This window comes from Grampus griseus (genome assembly GCF_964374135.1).
Source record: "Grampus griseus genome assembly, chromosome: 7".
NCBI lineage: Eukaryota > Metazoa > Chordata > Mammalia > Artiodactyla > Delphinidae > Grampus > Grampus griseus.
The window spans coordinates 113,131,749-113,156,309 of record NC_139001.1 but is presented as its reverse complement, the minus strand read 5'-3'; the positions used below and the strand labels follow the sequence as shown (position 1 = coordinate 113,156,309).

The 24,561-nt window shown below is 37.7% G+C and overlaps 2 protein-coding genes and 1 pseudogene across 6 annotated transcripts in view; 2 read left to right on the top strand and 1 right to left on the bottom strand.

The window, feature by feature from the left end:
• The window catches only part of CYFIP1 (cytoplasmic FMR1 interacting protein 1), a 93,780-nt gene extending 91,677 nt beyond the window's left edge, over positions 1-2,103 (top strand). For all 4 annotated transcript variants that reach the window (XM_082657881.1, XM_082657884.1, XM_082657882.1 and 1 more), the window contains exon 31: positions 1,303-2,103. In XM_082657881.1, coding sequence (XP_082514007.1) covers positions 1,303-1,467 — 165 coding nt within the window. In that variant the 3' untranslated portion in view covers positions 1,468-2,103. The remainder of the gene's footprint in view (positions 1-1,302) is intronic.
• A 500-nt stretch (positions 2,104-2,603) lies between these two features.
• On the bottom strand, positions 2,604-23,365 carry NIPA2 (NIPA magnesium transporter 2). Its single transcript, XM_082657885.1, has 6 exons — positions 23,228-23,365; positions 18,144-18,374; positions 16,692-16,748; positions 9,423-9,513; positions 8,072-8,232; positions 2,604-4,715 (listed from the first exon to the last, which is right to left on the bottom strand). Exons 2-6 carry the CDS (start codon positions 18,280-18,282, stop codon positions 4,081-4,083), a joined length of 1,083 nt encoding a protein of 360 aa, XP_082514011.1. The 5' UTR covers positions 18,283-18,374; positions 23,228-23,365; the 3' UTR covers positions 2,604-4,080.
• Positions 23,319-23,495, top strand: LOC309824743 (DNA-directed RNA polymerases I, II, and III subunit RPABC4-like; annotated as a pseudogene). Its single transcript has one exon. The product of its transcript is annotated as a DNA-directed RNA polymerases I, II, and III subunit RPABC4-like (transcript).
• The last annotated feature ends 1,066 nt before the right edge of the window (positions 23,496-24,561 follow it).

The window sequence follows — 24,561 nt, the reverse complement described above, 5'->3', positions numbered from 1 at the left end:
GCTGTACCCAGAGTACTGTCTTCGTTTAACTAACTCACTTCAGCTCAGTCTGACCTGCTGTGCTTTTACTTTTGAAAGTCATCAGTTTATATTTAAAATGTTGATTTGCTTCTTCTTCAAATCTTGGTAGTCATTGATAATTTTATCTTCGTCATGGAATTTTTTTCCAATTTTTATTTCTTTACACATTTCATGTATCTTATATTCTTTTTTAGTTCTAGTATCTGAGGCCTCGAGGGGTATCTAAAACTCTGAAATGTTCCACTGTGTTGGACTTTTTTTTCTTTTTGTCTGCATCAGGTCTTAGTTGCAGCACGTGGGATCTCACTGCGGCACACAGGCTCTTCGTTGCGGCACACAGGTTTCTCTCTAGTTGTGGCACGCGGGTTTTCTCTCTAGTTGTGGCGCGCAGGGTCCAGCGCACACGGGCTCTGTAATTTGAGGCATGCAGACTCTCTAGTTGAGGTGCGCGGGCTCTGTAGTAGTTGTGGCGTGCAGGCTTAGCTGTCCCGCTGCATGTGGGATCTTAGTTCCCTGACCAGGGATCAAACCAGCGTCCCCTGCATTGGAAGGCAGATTCTTTACCACTGGACCACCAGGGAAGTCCCCGTGTGTTGGATTTTATTTATTTGGCAGCTCTTGTTTGATAGGGTTTTTCCCTAGGATTTTCATTTACTGTTCATCTCCCAGAATTATTACCAACTTGGGACCACTTTAGCCTAATGAGAGGTCCAGGCTTCGTGGAGAGTCTCCAGGTGTAGTCCACCTTGCTTACTGCCCAGCCTGTCTCCTCATCCCACTGCTGCTGGTGGCATCTATCCCTGAGGAAGTCCTGGCTTTTGCTTTACTTCCTGCATAGACAGAACCAGCAGTGCTTGTGGGTTTTTTTTATCCGGTTCTATTATAGCATGAAGGTCTGTCAAAGCATCCTGTCCACAATAACTGGAAATATTTAAAACTTGTGTTATTACTAGTTTACTGGTCTTTCCCCATTGTCCACATTATCTTCATCTTTACATTCCTGGCTTTTAGGAGGTGTCCTATAGGTTCTTAATACCTGTTTGTTAAATAAATAGGTCTTTAAGTTTCACAAATGAATCTACAGTTAGTAGCATGAAACCAACAGAGAAATGTTGCAAAATATATTCATCGGTCCAATAGTTACATTAATGAGATGGTACGTGTCAGCAGTTTGCTATAATTTTTCTGAGAAAATATGAAAAATCCTGACATTTTGACACATGAAGAATAAATGTGTAACTGTTATTAGTAAAACATCCTAATTTTAACTGTTGTATGTAGCCTTTGAAGAAGATGGTGGAGAGAATTCGCAAGTTCCAGATTCTAAATGATGAGATTATCACTATCTTGGACAAGTACTTGAAGTCGGGCGATGGAGAGAGCACGCCTGTGGAACACGTTCGCTGCTTTCAGCCACCTATCCACCAGTCTCTGGCCAGCAGCTGAGGGCATGTGTATCACCTGTTTTTGAAGAGTCCCAGTACTGACTGCATTTAAGAACTATAAGGGCATGTTTTTCTTTCCATAAGCTAGTTAGATTTTTAGGAACTATTTTTCAGTATCTCTGTGCCTGTTAAAGGGGGTGTTTTCAATCTAAAAGCTTAATTTTATAAAGTTGACTTATTTTTCTACACTAAAATTGTATATACTTTTGGTAATTGGAAAGTCGGAGGATTTGGCTGCTGAGGGTTGCCATCACGTCCTTACAAAATTATTTTCCATTTTTCTATGGAATGTTCCAGCAGCTAGCTATGTTATGAAGTGCTGCTGAGTTCATCCATTTATCCTTTAACAAAGGATCCGTAACATTTAGGGAAAGACTTGTGAACTTAAGCAAGAACCTTAATTACCAGCTAATTGTGATAAAACCCATTACCAATTAGAATTAATGATTATTTAGCTTTTGTTTAGGGATTTTTCCAGTTTTTTTATGAAAACCTTTTCTAAGTCATTTGTTTCTTTCCCCTTTTTGTGTCAGTGTTTCAGAAAATAGTGAACTTGATTTCTCTGCTTCTGCTAAATCCAGTTGTGACAAAATCTAATTTGTGAGGTATGATTTAAAGGTTACAGAAATAAAACTAATGAAACCTGTTGTTTGTGTTCATTTACTGTGACCCTCCCTATGAGCCCTGGCTTGGGCAAGGTACTCTCTCTCCTCACTCGAGTGCACAAACCAGGCCAGGAGTCTAGGTTACCTGCAGCCTTGGGAGAAGGGACAAGATCATGATAGTAAAGCTTCCATATGGCTTTAAAAACGTTAATACCAAAAAGTCCAGGTGCATCATCCATGGCACCAAATATAGTCTGTGAACTATTCTGTTGTACTGTTTAACCTTGAGTTACATAAAACATAACTGTAATGTGAAATAATAACCCTGGGGCCAGCATTCTGCTGCAGATTAAGAGGTAGCAGCTGTGCTCAGCCTGTAATGAAAGTACAGAATATGATGAAAACTTAAGTTTAATGAGTAAATTTAAATAATTTACACTACTGAGTTTTATAAGACTTAATAACCAAATAAAAATTTCAAGTGCTGTAAGATGTTAAATAATTAAGAATTTATTACTAATAACCTGTGCATTCTCAATGAGGGCAATAAATATCACACCCAAGGGAGTGAAAATTGGTTTTTATCTATTGTATACAAAGCACAGATATAGATACAGTACATAAACAAATATAGTTATATCTGTGGTGTTAAAATTACACGGAGAGAGGCAGTTAGAAAAAAATGTCTACAAAGGCTCCTTAGAGGGTCAATGATACAATACTGGGAAAATGGAATTTATTTCATGAAACTTGAAAACTGTCAGCTTTGCCCTGATAAAGCCAGTGAACAGTGAGGCTCCTGTGGTGGCTACTTACACAGTGGGCCAAGCTGTGGGGCCTTGGGCAGGAGCAGCAGAATGGAAACAAGCCCAACCCAGATACTGACCCAAATTAGTTGTCAGTATTTTTGAGGCCAATCAATCAGTGACAGGTTTTGAAGCTGCATAGAATTAATTATAGTACTCTACCTTTTTTGCATATTTTTGAAGTTTTCTGTAAACTTTCTTTTATGGACATTTTTTAAAAAACCAAAATATATAGTGGTCCAAACAAAGCAAAGTAAAATATGTGGTACAAGGAAACCATATTTTACAAATATCCTGTTTATTCTGAGCATTCAGACTTAGAAAAGAACTTCGTTTCAATTTGTCTTTTTATTTCAATATGAGCTAAATTTAAGAAATTACCCTAGTCTTCTGACTTCATTTCCCAGAGTTGTTAGAAGAGCTAAATGACAATATAACTCCTTATGAAAATATATGGAAAAGTACAAGAGCTGATGTAAAAATGGTAATCAAGGTTCCAGGCATCAAGGGATTACTGAGTAACTGAAGAATAAAACCAGCCAGGCTGTAGTCCGACAAAGGGTACGCTGGTTTATTAACAAGGTGCCATCTAGGAAGGCCATCAGACGTTCACGGTGACAACTCACTGCCTGAGAAGTATTTCAGTGTGGTGATTTCCTACCTTTTTTGTTTTTGTTGTAAAAGAGTTTCCTTCATTTAATAACTTAGGAGTCTCTTAAATTAACATTTCAAAATTAAAATAATTCATCAAATGGGAGTCATTTTTACAGGTAAGGTAAATTACAGGATAAGGTATTGAGTTAATTTTGTTTTTTTAAATGAAAAAGCCTTAAAATGGTCAAGAATTGATAGAGTGGGCATGACAAATATACATTTCAGAGTTTCATCACCAATGAAAAAATAAAGCATTTTTATAGACTTAAAACTGTCATTAGTGCATTTAGATTTTGGTGAAGGAAAATTTAAAATACCTCTATAATAATACAATATTAAAAGAAAGTGGCCATGTACTGAGGTCATTTTAGTGAGCTACCATCATTTAAATATAAGAAAAGTAATTTCTTGGTCCAGATTAGTGAAACCTTAAAAAAGATTGTCTCTAGAGAACATTATTTGAGAACAATGCTTTTTCAGACACATTCTGATACTCAAGTTCACTTTATAACACAATTATAGATTAACCTTTTAATTACATCTTTCTTATTAAAAAGCTGTCAGATTTCCATTTCTTCGGGAGATATTTTCAGCAGTGTGTTGTTCAATTCCACAGGTTAAACTCTCTTCATTATTATTAAGAACTTCATACATATTACAGAGACTGCCATTCATTACTTTTTCATCTTTCCGAAAAGACACAGGCAGACTTGCGAGACTAAAGTTGACGTCTTTAAAGGCATGCAATAAGAATATTCCCACAATGATTGTAAAGAAGCCACTCAGAGTACCAATGACATCATCAACAGGCATATCTTGCCACTCCTTAAAAAGAATAGCTGAGCAAGTTAAAACCGATGTTGTAAAGAATACATAATATATTGGAGTCACGATGGAAGTGTTGAATATGTCCAGGGCCCTGTTCAGGTAATTAATCTGTGTGCTCACACAGACTATAAGGCTCAGCAGCAGAATCCAGGCCAGGGGATGTCGCAGCACAGGCTTTCCAGCAAACAGCTCTTTGATAGCAATGCCCAGGCCCTTAACACAGGAGACTGAAAACGCTCCAATTACAGAGCAGATTGTGATATACACAAGAATGTTTGTCTGTCCATGGCGAGGTCCCACCACAAAGATTAATATCAAGGACACAATGACCACAAGTGTTGCAAAGACCACAAAACCTGGAGGAGGCAAAGTCAAATATTTAAGTCCTCAATAGGAAGGAGAAAGAAGTGGCCTTAACATAAAAATCAGCTTTCTTTTGCTGCCCCAGCAAAAAAGCACATTCATAAGAATTTAGTTAGAAGTACACGCTGGAAGATTAAACTATGCTTCATATTCACCAATTATTATACATGTAACACTTTTAAAGTAGCGTCTTAGGCCTCATAATTATACAGATATCCCTTGATCAACATGGGATTGAGCTGCGGGGATCCAATTATATGTGGATTGTTTTCCTAATACATACTGCAGTCCTACACAGTCTGAGGGCTGAATCTGTGGCTGTGGAACCTCAGGTGTGGAGGATGGACTGTAAGTGGGTTTTCTCGGGTGCTCCTAACCCTTGTGTTGTTAAAGGGTCAAACTTACAGAAAATGGCATCAGGCTGATTCACAGCTGTCTATCCTAGAATATTGTACTACTTCCCACCCACTGGGGTGCTCTAACTCCAAAGACAGAATCAGAAACTAGTGGAGAGAAATCATGAGATGACCTTGAATGCTCAACGATTTATAGATGCTAAACAACATTTGTCTAAAATGAGTAATTTTTAAAATATCTAGGGACAACCACTGGGGTAAAAAACAAATCAGTAAGAGAACATGAAAATAACTGTCAGGGTTCAGGTTGGATATGGAGAATTGAACCCAGCATGATAATAGTAATGATTGTGTAGCACCATGGGCCAGGCACTTGTCTCAGCAATTTGCACCAATTAACTCATTCAACTGACAATTACCCTGCAGTACAGACGCTGTCATCTGCATTTTAAGATGAGGAAATTTAACCTTTTTACTCCTCTAATTCTGTCTAGAAGGAAACTTCAAATTAGACAAATTACCATCCCCCCCAAATCAATAAAAACTACCATTAATTTCCTCAGACAGACAAAGATGAAATATGAGAGGAATCAAAGCAGTCAAAATCTGGAGAGAAAGTACTCTGAGGTTGCACCAACACCTCTGCTTGTTCCCTCAGGGCAAACACCAAACCTAGAGCAGGAGTGAGGATAGGCACGAAGGCCAGCAGAGAGTGGTAACCTGGGGCTTATGGATGTTTCAGCAGAGGAGGTAAAAAAAAAGAAAAAGTGAGAATTTTAGGCTAAGCAGCTGGGACAAAACAGGCCAAGATTGCAGAAAGGAGGGAACTGAAGAGGCGCACGCGAATTTTCTGTGTGGTGTCTGTGGGCACAGAGCTGTACACGCCTAGTCAGAGGGGCCAAGTGGACAGCCTGGTGAGGAGGCCAAAGGATTAAGCAGAGAGGCCCGCCTTGTCTTGGGGCTGCCGAGACAAGACACTGGCAATCCACAGCTCGCCAAGCTGGAGAGTCCTAGCCTATCAGTTGGGAGCCAGAAGGGCTCTGACCAAGAATAATGGCAAAATGGAAAAAAACTAGCCCCAGCTTACAGGTTGAAGGTCATCTGCTTACTCTTATCTGCCTACCCAAAGAAATTTAAATTCCCTCTGAAGGAAGAAAACATCACTTAGAGCCTTTACACTTTTTAATACACTATGGCCAGCATTCAACTGAAACTGTCCAAAGACAAAACTAAATGACTGAAAACAAAAGAAAAAACAGACCATAGAAAGAGGCCCACAAATATTAAAGTTTTCGGATAAAGACTTTAAAATACCTAGGACTCTCCAGGGACCTGATGCACCATACCATGCATGTGGCTGACAATACTGTACTGTACATCTGGAAACTGGTTGGGAGGGTGAATTTGTTATGTGTTTTTTGCCACCAAAAAAAAAAAAAAAAAAAGGAATCAAAGTACAAAGCCAAGCTCTTGGAATTAAAAATACAATAGCAGAACTAAAAACTCAAAAGAAGGGTTGGAAGATTTGAGGAAATCTCCCCAAAAGACAGTAAAAAGGCAAAATGGGGAAAAAATATGTAAGAAAATTGATGGTCTAGTTCAGGAGGTCCAATCAACAAGAAGAATAAGAAGAATTTCACAAAAAGAAGAGTATCAAAGAAGTATTTCAATTGCTTCTAGCGTAAGGCATGATTTTTTAAATTAAAAAAGATACATCAAGTACCTAACACAATGGATAAAAATTAACCCGCATCTAGGCACATTACTGGGAAATGTCAGACAATGAGGGCAAAGAGGACATCCCTACATGTTTCCAAAGATCAGTCTCATATAAAAGATAAAGAATCAGGAATTCCCAGGCGGTCCAGTGGTTAGGACTCCACGCTTTCACTGCCAAGGACCCAGGTTCAATCCCTGGTCAGGTAACCAAAAATAAAAAAAAAAATCAATTGTGTTTGATTTCTCAGCAGCAACACTGGAAGTGAGAAGATGATAAGGTCATGGTAGATTAAAGACATCTTGATATATGCAGGGTCTCAAAAAGTCTCTCTTGTGTGCCTCTCTTGTCTCCTACAAGAGTGGCTCCAGCAAAATGAGGGTGCAAACCCAGGATTTGGGAGATAAGAGATCCACGAAAAAACAAAAGTGAAAGGGATCCCCCAGGATGCTGGTGAAGGAACCCAGGATGTTGACTCTGCTAGTGGCCTCAAGACATCAGTCTAAATTGAGGCCAAACAAGGCTCTTAGAGAGAGAGTTCCATAAGAGATGACACTGCAGGAACACCAAATATGTCTGAAATTACTGAGAGTAGAATTAGATCACAGGGGAAAAATTTCAGAATGGACTGATAAATTTGTAGAAAACTAAGCAAATAAGATCATTATTAGTTCAGGAAAATCAGAAGTCACAAGAAAGGAAGGGAAAAGTAATCATAATGTACTGTATGTCCAAGCTGAGAATAAAAGTTATGTAGTGACAATAATGTAAAACAAATCATTTAAACAAAACTAAATAGATACAACTGGTAATAGATATAATAATGCCTAAAGGCAAGGAGGTAGTAGCAATATAGCATGTTATTTAGAGCAGCAGCCCCGACCCTTTTGGCACCAGAGGCTGGTTTTGTGGAACACTGGTGGTGGGGGTGGGGGATGGTTCAGGCAGTAATGCGAGCGATGGGCGGCGGCAGGAGCAGGTGAAGCTTTGCTCATTTGCTGCTCACCTCCTACCGGGCGGCCCAGTTCCTAACAGGCCTCGGCCCGGTACCAGTCCGCGGCCTGGGGGTTGGGGACCCCTGATTTAGAGATACCAAGTTAAAGAACAAAAGAAACAAGGGCGGAGGGGCTGCCAGGGGAAGAAAATGACTGCAATTTCCCTGATAAGCCTTGTAGGACAACTGGCCTCTTCATATGCACATAAAATTTTGATTCAATAAAAACTATGTTGAAAAGTAAAATACAGTAAGACCAATAAAGCTTTTCTTTTTTTTTACCTGGATCTCCTAGCTTGTGAGACATTTCATTTAAAGTCTCAATCTCCTCTTCTTTTGGAGCATGAATAACCATAACTGTAGATCCCAGAATACTTAGCAAACATCCAATTTTTCCATGAAGGTTAAGTCTTTCATTTAGAAAGTATGAAGAAAGAATAGCACTAAAATGGGGAGAAGGTGGAGAATATTAAAATAATCAGCTACTTTCTCATTTTTAAATATCAACACAACTCAGAATTTAAACTAATGAACTCAAACTAAAACACTGTGAGCTTATAAAGATTCTGGCTTTCAGCCAAAGTAAAGAAAATGCAAATTCAATCATAAAACGAAAGTTTCTGGGAACCACCTGTTTCATCATACACTAAACCAGTATAGTTACCATCTTTCTACTGTAGTACATCAATGTGAAATTTATAATTAACAGAGCTATGGTACAAATGTATATTCTATTTAAGAATCTATGTCCAAACCAATGCTTAATATTTGCTCAACTTTAATTTATCCCTACTGGTTGATGCATCCTTTGTACATTTTCATTTAATTCTATGTAATTTGCCTATTATATTATCAAGTTTTAATAATTTATAACTAGTTTTATCAAAATCTTTAAAAAATATAAACCTATAAATATAATAATGGCATAATATACAAAAATCAAGGATAAAAGACACATGCCATAATATATCTTTATTTATTATATATAATACATAACATCTTATATCTTTATATATTATGTATAATATATAGTATCTTGAAAATTATATAATTTGCATACTACATTGATTTATAAAGTACTATCTTTAAAAATAAAAATACCTATCAACCAACCAACTTTGGGAATAGTAGCCAAAATCCAGACTTCAATATGGGCTTAGCTGTTTGGGCTAATGATTAAAATAACAGAAACAGGACAAGTCTTGTACTGCTCCTTCCAAACAAGGATCCTGGGCCAGTCTTCAACCATGCCCCAATCAATGATTTTCTGTAGAAGGTACAGAAATCTATTCATCACCAACCACCACCTACCAAAGTATACATGTATCAAATGATAAATATTGTAACAAGTGCAACTTGGAGTTTTAAAAAACTGAAATTAAAGTAGAACTAGTGCTGACTTTGAACACAAGCAAGACAAAGAATAAAAGCATCTTCTCCCACAACTTGATAGCTTGCCTCCACACAGAGGGTAACATTTCAAAAGCAAATTACTACGCAGCATAAAAAGTTCTCCACGTTGCTTAAACATAAATTATGCAGACCATGTGTGGTTAGATGGTACTGAAAACTTCACAGGCTGAAGGCTGAAACCCTAGCTGTTGTTTCTACATGTGATGAGTAGGGTCCTTACCTCACTAGGACACTGAGTGCCCCTAACGGAGTCACTAGGGTGGCTGGTGCAAAGGCATACGCAGCAAAGTTGGCCACCTCGCCAGCTCCCACTTGGAGACAGACAACAAGAGAAAACTCTCAGATAGGAACATATCTAGTCAAAACGGAAATGCCTGCATTTCATTTACATTTATTTTTTAACATACTATTTCAATCATATCTAGTAATTTCTGTATTTTCTCCCATCTATTCACAAGGGTTCTCCTGTAAATTAGCAACATTAGAATAGAGTTCAAACCCATTAGAAACAATACAAATCTATAATTTCAATGGAAGACATCTAATTTATGTTTATATAGGTGTTTTTTAAATTAAAAATTTTAATAGATATTTACATCCTATGACAACAAACACAAATCAGCTAAAAATGATATGAAAGCACTTCTCCCAAGTCTTTTTCACTAGCTCTTTTCTTTTTTAAAACCCAACTCTTACATTCAAAAGGTATTCTTAGGTTCCTACTATGTGCCAGATGCTGTTCTAGCATCAGGAAATACATCAGGGAGCAAAATAAAGATACCACCCTCCTAAGAGTTACATTTTAGTGAGGGAAAACAGACAAAACACGTATGTCAAGTATTTAAGTGTGCTATGAAGAAAACAAAGCAAGGGAAAGGAATGGAGAGCTGGTGACGGGCAGGACATGGTGCCAGGCAAAGATGCTCTGATAGGTAATTCTGACCAATCTGATATGGAGTGAGGGATTTACCAGCAGCTATGGGTATGGGGAAGGGGGAGAGACATCCCAAGCAGGGAGAAGAGCAAGTACAGAACTTTGACTCAAGACAATGCCTGGCATGTCTGAACAGCAAGGAAGCCAGGGTGGCTCCAGCAAAGCGAGCCAGGGGGAGAGAAGCCAGGGAGAGTCTCACAATGGATTTTAACTGAGCTGAAAAGCCACTGGGGAATTTTAGCAGGAGAGGGACATGTGATCTCATAAAATGATCACTCTTGGCTACTATTTTCAAAATGGTTATGCCAAATATCCTTTGTCTCTCACTCTCCCCAACATTTAGTATTGTCAGATTTTAAAGTTGGCTAATCTGTTAATGGGAAATGGGATTATTTTATTATGCTTTCAATTTGCATTTTCCCTTTTCATATTTATTGGCCAAGTGAAATCTTTTAGTGAAGTAGCTGTTCAAGGTTTTTCTCTGTCTATTAAGCTATTTGTTTTCTCTTATTGATTCTAGGTAATTCTTTATATATTTTGAACACAAATCTTTTGTTGGTTAAAAGCATTTTTTTTTAATGCCATGACCTGCTTTTTTTAATTCTCTTAAACTCTTGTAATCAAAAAAGTTCTTGGGGGCTTCCCTGGTGGCACAGTGGTTAAGAATCCACCTGCCAATCCAGCGGACACGGGTTCGAGCCCTGGTCTGGGAAGATCCCACATGCCGTGGAGCAACTAAGCCCGTGTGCCACAACTACTGAGCCTGCGCTCTAGAGCCCGTGTGCCACAACTACTGAAGCCCACGCACCACAACTACTGAAGCCCACGCGCCTAGAGCCCATGCTCCGCAATAAGAGAAGCCACCACGATGAGAAGCCTGCGCACTGCAACGAAGAGTAGCCCCCGCTCACCGCAACCAGAGAAAAGCCTGAACGCAGCAACAAAAACCAAACACAGCCAAAAAATAAAATAATAAAATAAATTTATTTAAAAAAAAGAAAAGAAAAAAGATCTTGGGGCTTCCCTGGTGGCGCAGTGGTTAAGAATCCACCTGCCAGTGCAGGGGACACGGGCAACTAAGGCCATGCACCCTGACTACTGAGCTCGCACGCCCCAACTACTCAGCCCACGTGCCACAACGACTGAAGCCCACTCGCCTAGAGCCTGTGCTCCACAAGAGAAGCCACCGCAACGAGAAGCCTGTGCACCACAATGAAGAGCAGCCCCCGCTTGCCGCAACTAGAGAAAGCCTGCGCACAGCAACGAAGACCCAACGCAGCCAAAAATAAATAAATAAATTTATTTTTTTAAAAAAGTTCTTAATTTCAATGTCAAATTTTAAAATATCTTCCTTTATGGTTAGTGCTTCATACAACTTGTACAAGAAATCTGTCTCAAAATTCTTTATCCTCTAAATCCTTTAGTGTTCTGCTTTCACATTTAAGCTTATAAACCACCTGGAGTTGATCTTTATACAGAGTGAAGTAGGAACCCTATTTTCTTTTCCAGGTGGATTGTTACAGCAATATTTACTGAAAAGTACCCTTCCCTATATCAATACCACCTCTGTCATAAATATACTGCCCATGGACCTATTCTATTGGCTCATGTATCTATCTTGTTATAATACCATCCTGACTTAATTAGTGTTAACTTCATTAAGTCTTGATATCCAATAGAACAAGTCCTTTCACCTTTTCTTCTTAAAGAGTATCTTTCCTTTTCTTAGACTTCTGTATTTCCACACATAATTTAAAATCAATTATCATGTACCACCTAACAACCTAGTTTCAAATGGAATAGCATTAATCCATATATGAGCATGGAGAGAAATGACAATTTTACAATTACAACTATTGTTGTATTTGTTGAATACAAATACAAAACTATTGTTATATTGTTGAATCTTTCAATCCATGAAAATGACATATCCCTCTACTATTCGTCTCAGTAATGTTTTCATTTCCTCTGTGGGAATCTTTACCATCTTTTGTTAGATTTATAACTAATTCCTGTTTCTTAAAATTATATGCTGATGGTAACATTTTAACATTTCATTTTCTAATTGTTGCTGATATATAGAAACACAGCTAAGTTTTGTATACTAACTTTGTATCCAACAACCTTGCTAAATTTTAATTTTATAACTCATCTGTATGTTCTTTGGAATTCTTATACCCACAATCATATAATCAGCAAATAACAGTTTATATGTTCCTTTCTAATCCTATTTTCTCCCCTTGACTTTCTGCATTGGCTAGAAATTCCAGTAAAATATTGAAAAAGTGATGAGAGGTTATTTGCTTGTTCCCAGTTCCAAAAAGTTAAGTCTTCAATATTTCCCCATTTTTGCGTTTACTGGGCAATTGTCGGTTTTGGCTTTCTTTTGTTAGCATTTTTTTTTTTGGTTTTGGCTTTTTTTGGTCTTAGAAATCCTATATCATATTAAGGAAATTCACTTAAATTATTAATTTGAAGTGGTTTCTTTATAGTCATGAATAGCTGAATTTTTCTGAAATAATTTTTCTCCTTCAATTTAACACGGTAAATTACAGTGATTGGTTTTCCAGTATTATGCCAACTTTGCATCAACAGAATAAATCTAACTTGTTCATGCTATACCATTTTATTTGTAATTTTTACATATATGTTCGTGAATGAGACTAGACTTGATTTTTCCTTTCTTATCCTGTCCTAATCAGCTTTTGGCATTAGAATTATGCTAGCTTTTTAAGAAGAGTGAAGGAATATATACTGCTTTTTCTATTATTAGGAAATTTCTCAAGACTACAATTATTTCTTCTTTCAATGACTGAAAAATTTACCAATGAAACCACCTGGGCCCAAGGTTTAGTATATGCAAAGGTATTTTTTTGGGCTGCGTTTGGTCTTAGTTGTGGCATGTGGGATCTTTCATTGCGGTGCGTGGGCTCTCTAGTTGTGACGTGCAGGTTTTCTCTCTAGCTGTGGCATGTGGGTTCTATAGTCGTGGCACGCAGGCTCCCTAGTTGAGGCGTGCAGGCTCAGTAGTTGAGGTGCACAGGCTTAGTTGCCCTGTGGCATGCGGGATCTTAGTTCCCTGACCAGGGATCAAACCCACATCCCCTGCTTTGGAAGGCGGATTCTTTACCACTGGACCACCAGGGAAGTCCCATATGCATAGGTTTTAAAATTATAGATTCAACTGTGTTAAGTTAGAGGAGTATATTCCAGTTTTCTATTTCCTCATGAGTGTTGATAAATTTTACTTTTCAAGATATTCTGTCTACGTTTTTTTATCAACTGGAATAAATTTTTCGTAACATCCTGTTAATACCTAGAAAACCCTAATTACATCACCTAGCTATTCTACCTTCTCCTTTTCTTGATCAGTTTCAAGGTTTACCAAGTTCATTATCCTGATCACAGACCCAAATGTTTGCTTTAATGCCCTGTTTTCTATTTAAATAATTTCAGCTTTTCTCTTTATTTCCTTCTACATTTTGGGGTTTATTCTGCCATTCTTTTTCTATTTTCTTGAACTAGATGCCTCACCTTTCTCATTTTCAATTATATTTATTTGAAACCATAAACTTTAATTACTTCAGTTATATTCCACAAATTACGATATTCTGTACTTTGTATCAACATATTGAAGTATTTTCTAAATTAAACATATTTTAAAAATATTTTTTAATTTCCATTCTGACTTCTTTGAACCATGGGTTACATAAAGCATATTTCTAAGTTTCCACACGTGTTTTTCACGATATCTTTTTGTTACTATTTCTAATATAATGATCTGTGAAAAGACTTCATCAAATCCTTTGAAAAATTAAAGACTGGCTTTATGGTCCTGCAAACAGTCCATGTGCATCAATATTCCATGCACTTAAAAAGAATGTAGATCTTAAGTTGCTGAGTTCAGTGACTTAAGTGTGTTAAATCTGCTGTTCAAATTTTCTATCACCTTAAGATTTTACTCTGCTTTCCCCATCAACTGCTCAGTGTTACATTAAAATCTCACTGTATGATTTTGGATTTGTCTATTTCTCCTTGCTATTCTGTCAACTGCTGCTTTGTATATAAGGCCATATTATTAAATAAAATTAGAACTGTTAAACTTCCTGAGTTGAACCCTTTGTCTTAAGAAATAGTCCTCTGTCTCTAGTATTGTTTTTTGCTTTGAATTATACTTTTTCTAATATCAATAACAGAAATCTCAACTTTTTTCAGGCATGTTTTCCCATCCTTCCCTTTCAGCCGTTCTGTATCTCATGTTTTACAGTGGACCTTGTAAAAGGCATGTAGTTGTTTTTGTTTGTTATTTGTTTTTATAATTCCAGTAGAATAATCTTTGCCTTTTAACTGGGGCATTTCGTGTACAGTAGTTATTGATATATCTGGATTTAAATATACCACCCATTTTAAAAGATTTTCTTTTCAAAAGTTTAAAGAATAATGCAACACTTCAAATATTCAGAAAAACAGAATAAAATATAAATGACAGCTATATATCCACCACCCAGACTCCCCAAGTGGCATCACCTAACTGATCCTTATTAGTCCAGTTCACAAGTTCTCTCTTTCAACTGCCTGCTCTGGAGTCTGCGATTACCTCTAGGGCAGAAGTATCTCCAGCTTATCCTGGGCTCTATGCTTTTCCCTGATCTAGGCTAGCTAATTCTTCACTAACATGTTAGCTCTTTAATGCTTTTAAGAGGATGGTTTTTTATATCCTGTCCAGACTTTTAACTTATTTTCAGCAAATCTTATTAGTTTTAGCTTCAAAACACATCCAGAAATTCTACCACTTCTCACCATACTCACTGCTATTACTCTGGGTCCATGCCATCACAACCTCTTACCTAATTATTTCAATAGCTTCTCACCTGGTTTCTCTGCTTTTGCACCTATGCAGTCTGTGCCTCAACACAGCAGCCTGAGAGTTCCTATTAAAACCTGAGTCCGATCAGGTTACCTCTTCACTCAAGCCTCCAATGACTCCCCATCAAACATAAAAGTCAAAGTCCTTTCTATAACCTACAAAGCCCCACATGATCTAGGCCCTTATTACTTCTCTAAACTTACCCCTACTGCTTCCCTGCACATCCACTCCCTTACTATTCTTGCCTCTTTAATGTTTCCTGAGGTTTTAGTAATCCAGTACTGTATAACAAAGCACCCCCCAAAACTGGCAGCTTAAAACAACAAAAGCCATGTTTTCTGTTGGTCAAGACTTAACGGTTTCTCATAGTTTCTGTTGATCAGTAGGTACTTCCCACTCAGGGTTTTTCAAGAGGTTGCAGTCAAGATACGATCTGCAACCTGTACCTTGCTACAATCCGGAGGACCCAGTTCCAAGATAACTTACTCACATGACTGGTAAGTCAGTAACTGGTTATAGCCTGGGGACCTCTCCTCAGGCTGCCTGACTGTCCCCCAGCACAGCAGCTGGCTTCAGAATGACCAATACAATCATCAAGGCAAACCTTAACGCCTCTGATAACTCAGTCACATCATCAATTCCGTTGTATTCTTTGATCACACCAGGTCAGCACTAATTCAGTGTGAAAGGGGATCATAGAAAGATGTGACCACCAGGGGATGAGGATCTTTGTGGGCTATCTTGGATTCTGCCTACCACACTTTAAAAGGCCAGGCATGGTCCTGCCTCGTGGCCTTCATATTTATTACTTCCTCCTGCTTAAAATGTTCTTCCCCCAAATATCCATATGGCCAGCTTCCTCAATTCCTTTATGTCTTTTACTCAAATATTATCTTTCCAGGGAGGGCTGCCCTGGCCCCCTAACTAAAATCTAAACCTATCCTTCCTTCACTTTATTACATCCCTTCCCTACTTTACTCCTAGCAAGTGTTAACATTTATCACTAATACACATTTTATCTTGTTTATTTTGTTGTCCATGTAGAATGTAAAGTCTCATGTGGTTAAGAATTTTTTTGTTTGTGTATTCTGTTTGCTATATCTCCAGCACCTAGAACAACTGGCATACAAAAACTGATCAAGAAATATTTGCTGAATGAATAGTCAAATCAGTCTCTTTCTTATTTCAACTGCCCTTAAACTTAGAAAAAAGTTTACATAATTTAATCTTGAATACTTTGAAGGCTTAGTGTCTTAAGGATCACTTTTTCCATGTACCCTTTAAAAGGTAATCATCAAAATAAGCATGGACAGTCTTCTCAAATGCATATCTCATTTCCAATTTAGAATGAAAATTAATGGAGGGACAGGAATTAAAAACAGGATGTGTTCTATGATCTTTCACTTTCAAAATTACCTTTTTAAACTGAGCATAATTTTAAAAAATACATATATATATATCAGACATGTTTTAACCAAGTAAATGTCTTCTCATTCAAATTAAATAAGCTATTAAACTGCAAAATGACTTTTACAGGCTTAAATTTTACATATTTTGTGTTTTGTTCATTTACAAAAACAGAATTTATTTAAAGTTTTAAAACTGCTGGTAATATGAGGCTGTAATAGTATATGTAAATATTTCAATACACAGCTATAATATTTTCTTGAAATGTCCTCTATACATACTTGATAGCAGTCCAGCCCACCACAACCATTCTTTAAGATATGCATGGCCACCTTGACCTGTGAATGAAAACATATTTCACCTCTTTGGAAAAGTGCCAGACTTCAATAAATTTATGACAACTATTAGTAATGACAGATTTTAAAATATCATTTGCTAATTATTACTACATTGAATAAAGGTTTCATCATGATTACATACGGGATTTCTTAGATAATATTTTTATGATTATCTTAGAAAAGGGAATGTGAGGATCATGTGAATGTGAGTGACACATATTCAGTTCATACTTCATTCTTTTGTTTTGTGAACTCAGTTTCAATAAATAAAGAAACTGAACCTATAAGAAGTAGCCCAACTTCAAATGAATCAGATAGTGGACAAGCCACTTAGGTGTGGGTGAGCCCCACTTATGAGGTAGTAACCTTGGAGAAAGGGGTCCTATATTGACCAGACATAAAAAGACTGAGCACTGCTCACAGTGTGGGGCTTCCAGGATGCTCATGCTGCCTTTTCACTTGACTTTCCTCCAGTCTAAACTAATAAGATCCGAAAGCAATCAGTACTTAAGCCGTTGTTCAAAAGAAAAAGCCAAAGTGAATGAACCCCTCGACAAGCGTATCCATATGGGCAATGAGTACCTGCCTTAGGAATGAGGATACACTTGTTCAAGCAGCATATGCCAATACTTTCTCCCCTCTGCACTAAATCTAATAGAGGCCATTGTTTTAAGAGAGTTTAATTAGGTTTGGCCATAGAGATGGCACAGAAAAGAAGGAGGTAACATTTTTTACTGCCAAAGCAGGTTTTCCTATGAGGTCAGAACTGGGGCAGAGGCTGAATGACAGAACATGACCAGAATGCAAAATAATTCTGAGAGCTGTTATGATGCACCAGACGAAGTCAGGCGGGTTCAATCACACTGGGCATCCCCCAGGGTCTCGTGACTTATTCAGTAATTTCTGGGGATCAACCTACACCACCCATCAGAATTTCACGCAACTGAGTACACTTCAACCTTAGGAAGCCCTCTCTTTCCTTCCTGCCAATTGGAGATCATCAGAAAAAATGTCTAAGGAAAAGTTAAACTTTTACTATCATAGACAAAAGATCCTAGCCTTCAATAGGATTCTGATTCTATCCACATACCTTCATTTCCTTCTCTGCAGTCATATCAAAATTTAAAGGAAAGGCTGGATGCTAATTGGGCATTGGTCCCTACTCCCACTTTGATAATAACTCCAAGAGCGAGTAGTTAACTTATTTTGACTTCTTACTTTTTATTTTTCTCATTACAAAAATGATTCTCTATAAACATTTACAACTCTTGCACAGTTCAAAGTTTTAAATATAGTCACTAGGAATGAAGATACGGTCTTCTACGGTCAAAGAACCCAAGTACATAAGCATACACTGATGTCATTTCAAAGTCACATAGGGCATAAATAACCTACCTGCTCTCATGGAGCCTTTTCTGGCAAGTCGCAGAAGGCCTTTTTTTTTCAAAATGAAACTCCCTCCAATGAAAATGCTGGAGCTCATAGCCAATCCCAGACCAATATAAAAGTCATATTTTCCACGGCCCTGGCTCATTTCGTTTGTTACTTTAAAAATTCCTGTGAATCACATTGATCAAGAACAGAGAAACTGCTGGTGCTGGAGGCAGGATGATGCAGTCTTCAAATCTAAATGATGCAAAAGAAAATGAGATTTTTCACAGAATGACAGGATGCATGACCATATACAATTCAAAATTTTACTCTTTCTCTTTTCATAAAATAATAACATTTCTATTGGTACTATTAATTAACATCAATATATTTACCATTTGTATTTAGTGCTAATCTAATTATATTTCTTCCAATTATGGCGAAAGATGGGATCTTGATATAAAACCATACTTAAAAACTGAACTCATAGGGACTTCCCTAGCGGTTCAGTGGTTAAGACTCCAAACTTCCACTGCAGGGGGAGAGGGTTTGATCCCTGGTTGGGGAATTAAGATCCCACATGCCATGCGGTGTGACCAAAAAAAAACCAAAACAAAAACTGAACTAGGGCCTCCCTGGTGGCGCAGTGGTTGAGAATCTGCCTGCCAATGCGGGGGACACGGGTTCGAGCCCTGATCTGGGAAGATCCCACATGCCGCGGAGCAACTAGGCCCGTGAGCCACAACTACTGAGCCTGCGCGTCTGGAGCTTGTGCTCCGCAACGAGAGGCCGCGACAGTGAGAGGCCCGCGCACCGCGATGAAGAGTGGCCCCCGCTCGCCGCAACTAGAGAAAGCCCTCGCACAGAAACGATGACCCAACACAGCCATAAATAAATAAAATTTAAAAAAAAAAAAAAAAACACACTGAACTAATAGAAACAGAGAGCTCCCAGAGTTAGGGGGTAGGGGGTAGGAGTGAAGGTGGTTAAAAGGTACAACCTTCCAGTTACAAGATAAATAAGTCATGGGGATGTAATGTAGAGCACAGTAACACAGTTAATAATACCGTATTGTATATTCGAACATGGCTAAGGCAGTAGATCTTAAAAGTTCTCATCACAAGAAAAAAAATGTGTAACTCTTGTGTGGTAATGAATGTTAACCAAACTTAATGTGGTAATCATTTTGTAATATATACATTATCTGGTACACCTTAAACTAGTACAGTGTTACATATCAGCTATAACAATAAAACTGGGGAAAAAATTAAAAATAAAACCACATTTAAATTGATGTTATAAACTGTGGTTTCATATTTTTAAAATGTTTCCAGTCTTAGCTGGATAGTCCATAGTAACAAAACTTTGCTTTTAAGACAAAACCTTCTAGGGACTTCCCTGCCAGTCCAGTGGTTATGACTCTGTGCTCCCACTGCAGGGGGTACAGGTTCAATCCCTGGTCGGGGAACTAAGATCCTGCATGCAGTGCAGTGTGGCCAAAAGTTAAATAAATAAATAAAAAAAAATAAATAAATACATATTTTAAAAGTTAGTTTCACCAAAAAAGAAAAAGAAAAAAAACTTCTACAGAATGAAAGTCAGGCATAAAAACATACAAATCTAGTCTGCAAATACATTTACCAATTTCACAAATGTGTCCTTTTTGAATAATCTATACAGAGAAAAAATTTTCTCACTCATATATTTTCTTCTTAGAAATCTATGTAGACATAAGCATTTGGTAATTTATTTCTTATTTAGCCTATTTGGGGGTGTGTAAGGAGAAGGCAGATGTCACATTATTTTGTGAGCAGAGGATGATGATTCTAACAGACAGATGTTTGCCAGGGTGTATGTATAGTACTGGTGGACTTTTTAGAGAACATGAGGGCCATGGGACCTAGAGGACTTGAGTCATAAGGCCAGAAAGGATGCAGTGGCATACCAAAGACTGCAATTTTTTTTCCAAATAGCCAAAACTCAGAACTCTGCTGACAAACAAACTAAAGCAAAGTGTAGAAAGTGGAGGTAAAAACATTTACTTAGCTGCAAGATTTATGATTGGTTATAACTAACTGCCAGTCCAACTTTCTGGTATGCCCTGAGATTTTTAGTCCCACAATTTAACAACTGAATCCCAGAACTAATCTGCAACTCAGTCAGGATCCTTAGTCATTAACCCTCACTAACTAGCCAAATGTTTCCATTCTTCAGGTTATGGGACTCAGGCTTTTCATAAAAGGAACTTAACTTCCTATCTACCTAGCCCCTCAATTACCTTATCCAACCACTCAAACAGCTTTTACTGAACATATGCTATGTGCACTAAGCATTATGATAAGCTCTCTGGATAAAATGGTAATAGCTTTTACACTTCAATGGGGAGACAGACAAGCGACAGATTATAACAGGGGGTTGGGGGATAAGAGAAATAGGTGAGGGAGATTAAGGGGTACAAACTTCCAGTTACAAAATAAATGAAACCGGGATGAAAGGTACACTATGGGGAATACAGTCAATAACAATGTAATATCTTTGCATGGTGATAGATGGTAACTAGGCTTATTATGGTGATCATTTCTGTAACATAGAGAAATATCAAATCACTATGTTGTACACTCAGAACTAACATAGCATTACAGGTTAATTATACCTCAAAACAAACAAACAGAACTTTTGACACTAAACTTCCAGGTATGAAAAAACATCTTAAAAACGGTACTTACTGTAATTGAATACCAAAGATTTGACAATATACTTAAACACAAAGGAATGAAGCTCTCTGCAAATATGCTATAGTTTTTCAAATCTGGTGGCTTAGTTTGAATCAATTCCTTTACTTCTACTTCTTATCAATAAGTAAAAGTACAAAAATGAAAGATAAATTTCAAATCTATAATTAAACTGCTCTATCACCAAAAGAAAAAAAAAATTATAACAAAAACAAGTGCTTACAGGTTCCCACCACACCGTGAACAACTGGTTTATCCAGGTTTATGGCCCAGTCACCCTCAGCAGAATGCCAGCTCCTGGGTTCCTGCACGAGTCACCTTTTTTTATCCTGTGTACTCAGCTATCTGGCAGTCTCATGTCTCAATACATGTTTGGAATCATATAATTGGTCCTAAAAAATAAAGTTGGCTATTCATGAGTGGTCATTAGTGGACAGAAAACCACTGCATCACTCATATCAGCATCCTAAAATGTAACCACTATTTTATAGACTATAAACTGAAGAACTGTAAAAAGTTGTCAAAGTATACTGGGAAGTCATAGCACCACATACAAGTGAACATGCAAAGATAATAGTAATAACGGCTGGAAAATGGGAGTAAAGAAACCTGGCTACCAAACACGTCAGCCCACTTGGCAGGTATATCCTTCTAATGAGCAAGAGTCACCTAACTTTAATGAAACCTCTTCCTTCAACCGTTACGTTCATGGAACAATGTTCGTAATTATGATTCATACAAGTTCTACTGAGGAAGTAACTACTTAAATCTTCAAAAATCTCCCTTTTGAAGGTCTGAACAGAACAAGCCAAATTATAGTCTGAATGTTCTGGAATCAATAAGATGGAACTTTGTTATCTGCAAGGATGATACCCAGAAACAAGTCAGGTTTATCTGTAATTCCAATCCCAGTACAATGATAGCCTCACAAATACAAATTCAGACTTTAATTATATAAACCTGACCTTCAAATGCCAAATGTGTAACTACTAATTTACTAATATTTACTAACACTTAATGTTAAATTTCACTAAAGGCAAGTTAGTGGTGTAAGGTGTAAAATTAAGACCCAATATATTGTGCTGCCTTGACACCTGGTAAAACTGGGATGACCTGACCACAAGTTCCTGCCCTCCCCCACTCTGCTTTCATGGCTAGGTCCCGAAGCCAAACAACTCTACTTATCATGGGGACCAGGCACATTTCCTGCTTATCCTTGAGTAGTGGGCTTCACTGCCTTGACAGACTGCAGAATTATTAAAACCAGCTAATCACATCCTCCTGCAGGAGCCAAGGGGCCCCTCAACCTCTTGCACTACAAAGCCTGCCTCCACAGTCCCTGGTTCTTTCTCTGCAGCCCCCGTGTGGCCCTGTGTGGTATGCGGTGTCCTCCTCCTCGATGAGTAAAAGTGACTAATAAACTGCTGTCTAATAAACTGCTCTCACGTGTCCAGTGTCAAAGGGAGGGAATCCGCACCCTACCCCCAACTAACAAAGTGAAGAAGAGGTGATTAAACAAATACCTTATAATGTAATCTTACTCATTTTATAATGTAATCTTATTCATTTTATAATGAGTAAGATTACTCATTTTATAATGTAATCTTACTCATTTTATCCAAATAGTGAACTGAAAGTTCACTATTCTTAACTTTACTATGTCTACATATAAATTTTTTCCACTTGTTACATAAAGTTGCATGATGCTATTTAAAATCTTTTTCCCTCTTTTTTTTAATTGCTATTGACTTATTGTGGAAAATTTCAAACACACAAAAGTAGAGAGAAGGCCTTTTTTGAGCAGTTGGGTCAATCATTTATTATGCATGTGGCTCTGGAGAGCTGTACCCCTCGTGCCCACTTCATTTCCCAACACAGGATCATGGCTCCCTTGAGACAAGTCATCAGTGCCCAGCCACACTACAGCCCTCCCATCCTCCTTTCCACTACTTAGAGGCTGCTCTTCACTCCAGGCCAGGTCACACTTCAAGCTATGCTACAAAGACTTCTCGAGTAACTATAGCCCACAGGCATTTTCTCTCCTTTGCACTCATTTTATTTACAGACAGCTTCATAAAATTTATTTCTTAATTACTGTTGTATGTTCAAAGATAAATTCTAAGTTTCTTAAAGACAATGACTGGTTCTTTGTAGTGGTTTCTCCACAAAAGGCACTCATTTATAGTGGCAAATATGATTTATAAGCTTTTCTAGAATTAAGGTTATTTGTTGTGCTTGTTCGTTCACTTACTGAACTACAATGATGTGTATGTGGGTGGGGAAGGGTGCCAAGTAACATAAAAGTTACATGCCATCAAGTTATAAAGCAGCCTTCAGCCACTAAACTAAGTAAATGAATCATCTCATTTCACTTACAGTTTGAAAACAGGACGTCCGTGGACACAGCGGCAAGTCGGAATCTGCTTGGAAGTGCAGAGAAGTTCCTCCGCACTATGTGGGGACAACAATGGACACACAGAAGGACGTTCAACCCCCAAAGCAGCAGCCAGTGATATATACCTGTGGAGAATGTCACACAGAAAATGAAATAAAATTACGGGATCCAGTCTGAGGCAGAGAATGTGGATACAGAATAATGCACAAGAAAAGGACTAAAAGATGGGTGGTTTTTGATGCTCGGTGAAACATGAAATTCTGAGGACTATCTTCGTTTGTATTTGGATTTGCTGTTAATGTTGTTGTATAGCTTTTGATTAGTGTACTTCATGAATACAACTATATATACATAATTTCATTTTAAAAACCATATTGTATTTAGAGATCTATTAATAGTTTATATAAAGATATTACTTTTTGTTCAATTAAAAAAAAAAAGGAAAGAAAATAGGACATCAGTGTGAATGTCCTGAAAGGAATAGTTGCTTCACTATTCGCTGACCTGGTAATGTTCTATTCCTACTCTGTGTAACTGAAGGTCAATCATAGCCAAGAGAGCCTGAAACAGAGATTATTTTTTATTTCTTAAGGATTAGCTATGAGGCAGGGCCAGGTTTAAAGACAGCTAAAAAAGAAAACTTGCTAAGTTTCACTTCCTCTAGGTTCCCAAACCAGATATGACGAGCTCCAGGTGGTAACCTGCCCATGTTACCTCTTAAAGGGACTCAGGTGGAAGGTCCCAATCCCCTACCCCTGGCTGTTACTGTTTATTTATATGTGGCCATCTGTTCAAGAAACATACACTGAGTAGCTACGATGTGCCAGGCATTGGAGTTATAAAGATGACCAGAAGTTCCTGTCCTTAAGAATTCCACAGCTAAGGGAGAATTCTGAAAATAAACTATTCAAATTTTAAACACACTCAGACTCTTAGAATTTTCAGCTTGCTCTTTCTAAACTTTAACACACTTAATTTTCACTACTGATTTCACCAATATCTATGAATACTTATACTGTTAACTTCCATTAAATGCAATTATGTCAAAAATGAAATTAATATAGCTCAAAGAAAATAATTATGAAATTGGTCTACCTCCTTCTAAAACATGGAGAACACATAATTTAAGGAACAGGAAAACATGGACTAGCATTCTAACACCTATACAAAAGGCCTAAATTAAGATTTGTCTTGGGAGTTAGAGTTCCAAAACAAAGTTCCCTGGTGGTCCAGTGGTTAGGACTTGGTGCTCTCCCTGCCATGGCCCTGTGTTCAATACCTGGCAGGGGAAAGACCCCACAAGCCACACAGCACG

What these genes read in the sequence shown, in the direction of transcription:
- NIPA2 (XM_082657885.1), bottom strand. Translation starts at nt 18,282, where the DNA reads ATGAGCCAGGGCCGTGGAAAATATGACTTTTATATTGGTCTGGGATTG. An exon ending in AAAAGGCTCCATGAGAGCAG is followed by an intron (nt 16,749 to 18,143) that starts GTAGGTTATTTA and finishes TTTCATTCACAG; the next exon opens with GTCAAGGTGGCCATGCATAT. An exon ending in GTGGGCTGGACTGCTATCAA is followed by an intron (nt 9,514 to 16,691) that starts GTATGTATAGAG and finishes TCTGTCTCCAAG; the next exon opens with TGGGAGCTGGCGAGGTGGCC.